This window comes from Alosa alosa, chromosome 21 (assembly GCF_017589495.1).
Source record: "Alosa alosa isolate M-15738 ecotype Scorff River chromosome 21, AALO_Geno_1.1, whole genome shotgun sequence".
NCBI classification, from domain to species: domain Eukaryota; kingdom Metazoa; phylum Chordata; class Actinopteri; order Clupeiformes; family Clupeidae; genus Alosa; species Alosa alosa.
This window is the reverse complement of record NC_063209.1, coordinates 27702534-27705033: the sequence shown is the minus strand read 5'-3', so window position 1 is coordinate 27705033 and position 2500 is coordinate 27702534. Positions and strand designations below refer to the sequence as shown.

Here is a 2500-nt window from a genome sequence, read left to right as displayed (position 1 = left end):
GGTACACATAAGGACTAAAATATGTGTGTGTGTGTCAAAGTCAAAGTCAGCTTCATTGTCAATTGTTTCACATATACTAGACATGCAAAGGAATCAAAAGTCAAATTTCACCCGTTTTCAGATTTTATGTGATGCTTATTTCCTCCACTGGTCCCAAACTTGTTGACTATGAGCTTGTCATGTTTTTCAGGAATCAGAATGACTAGTTGTAATGCTGACTAAGTCTAAAGTTTAAAGTTTTTCACATTGTCATTGTATTTGTCAAGTTTTCCACATTGTCATTGTTTGTTTAACCCAGCAACAGTAGCATGGTGGGTTGGACTTGACAAAGGATAGGCATACGAGTATGGTCACATGATTTGCATCTGCTGACGATTGTAATCGTTTTGAAATAACGCTCTAAAACGAAAACGAGTAGTGTAGATGTAGCCCAAGGCTCCTCACCAGTGTGCCAGTGCGTTGTCGTGGTTAGTTACCTGGTCAGCCTCCTGCACATCACAGATCTTCTCTCCGCTGGACGGGTTGTAGGTGGGGAACACCTTTCCGCTCTCAGAGGCCTGCCATTCATTATTGATAAAGATCTGCAGGACATAGAATACAAACAGGTTCAGAGGCTCTCTTTCTGTGTGTCTGTGTGTGTGTGTGTGTGTGTGTGTGTGTGTGTGTGTGTGTGTGTGTGTGTGTGAAAGCAGAGTGGGAACAAAGCCGCTTAAGGAGAGGAGGTGTGAGAGATGTATGAGTGAGTTTGCATATGGATGTTCTATTTGAGAATGTGCCTTTAATGGTTTCTGAAAATAAACTTACACATTATAACAAACAAACTGCAATGATTAAAACAACATGAATGGCCCTTCCTCTCAAGATCGATCTGAGAGTGTATTTTTCTCTCTGCTGCATTAGTGTGTGTAAGTGTGTGTGTGTGTGTGGTGGTGCGCAAAATGAAATACTGAAGTCCAAATGCATGCTGACGCTCCCTTTGGGCTTTTTGGGTGTATGTTTGTATGTGTGTGTGTGTGTGTGTGTGTACAGCATGGTATGTGTGTGTATGGAGTATGAGTGTGTGTGTATATGGGAGTGAGGAGTGTGTGTGAGTGTGTAGAAACATCTCCTCTGGGTTTTCTGGGTGTGCGGTCACCCATATTTAATCAGCTGTAATTCCTACATTATGAAAGTACATTTGCTTTTGCAATGTGAGACCGTATGTGTGTGTGTGTGTGTGTGTGTGTGTGTGTGTGTGTGTGTGTGTGTGTGTACTGTAGCATCGTTCTGCTGAGCAAGACCAGAGCGAAAGTGCGGCCTTGTGGCTTAAGATAACAATGTTTGATATGAAGTGATTCACAGCACTGGCATGTACGCTGATCTGCACACCTGGAGTGCACACACTGTACACACACACACACACACACACTCACACACACACACACACAACAGTTTGATACAGAAGTGGCCCCAGGCGCTGAACACAGTGATATGTAGAGCACTTAGTTAAAGAAGTTGCTGTGTTATTGATGGCCTCTGATTTCACACACACACACACACACACACACACACATACATTGGACACTGCGAGGATTATTCTCTGGCTTGCAGGCAACGCTGACAGATACCTAACACACATCTAGTTCAAAAGAAGGTCCAGCGTGAAGATTGACACACACACACACACACACACACTGGAGCATGCAGGGTCTCAGCTCTCTGAAGCCCTAAAGGAAGACTGTTGAAAGAATCAAGATAATTGTGGTTAAAGCGTACAACGCTTCGCGTGACAGCTTTCAGGAAAACAAAACCTGAAAAAAGCAGTGACTCAGATCAACTGAAGCCCAAGTGCCTGAAAGAGCTGTCTGTTTGCAAAGGCAGGTGTGTGTGAGTGCAAGAAAACTCAACCTGGGAAGGACATTCCTCTGCCCAGCATGACTGGGAGCACCCACCACCCAGACAAGGGTGTTACAGAGGTGTGTGTGTAAAATTGAGAGGACAACCAGAAGAGGACAAGTCCTGACTACCTGAAATTACTCCTTCACACACAGACACACACAGATAGCACAACCGCCGACGTTAAAAATTAAGCACACGCAGCCAAAGCCACTTGCGATACACATTAGCTACACACGCTGAGCACACCTTTGCTCAAGCACAGGCCGGAAAAGAACGCGTTCGCCAGGCCTCTCCGCAGGACAGCGCAGAAGGAAGTGAGAAGCAATACGTCTGGACCCGCGAAAACTGCAGTATTGCTCAAGCTCATTGACAGTGTGTGTGTGTGTGTGTGTGTGTGATGAAAATGTTTAAGCCTTTATAAAGAGCCATAGGAAAATAATACATTTGCATGTACAAGAAATCACTACATCAAAAGAACATTATAGAACAAAAGTTTTACTAAATAAGTTTGACACAAAACAATTTCTGTTGAGAAAATCCTCCCAGATAAATACTCTCTCTCTGTCTTCTCTGTCTCTGTGTGTGTGTGTGTGTGGTGTGTGTGTGTGTGTGTGTGTGTGTG

At 44.0% G+C, this 2500-nt stretch overlaps 1 protein-coding gene across 1 annotated transcript in view; it reads right to left on the bottom strand.

Moving 5' to 3' along the window:
- aldh1a2 (aldehyde dehydrogenase 1 family, member A2) overlaps positions 1-2500 on the bottom strand; it is a 63745-nt gene that overhangs the window by 32344 nt on the left and 28901 nt on the right. The window contains 1 exon segment of the mRNA XM_048231848.1: positions 477-581. Coding sequence (XP_048087805.1) covers positions 477-581 — 105 coding nt within the window.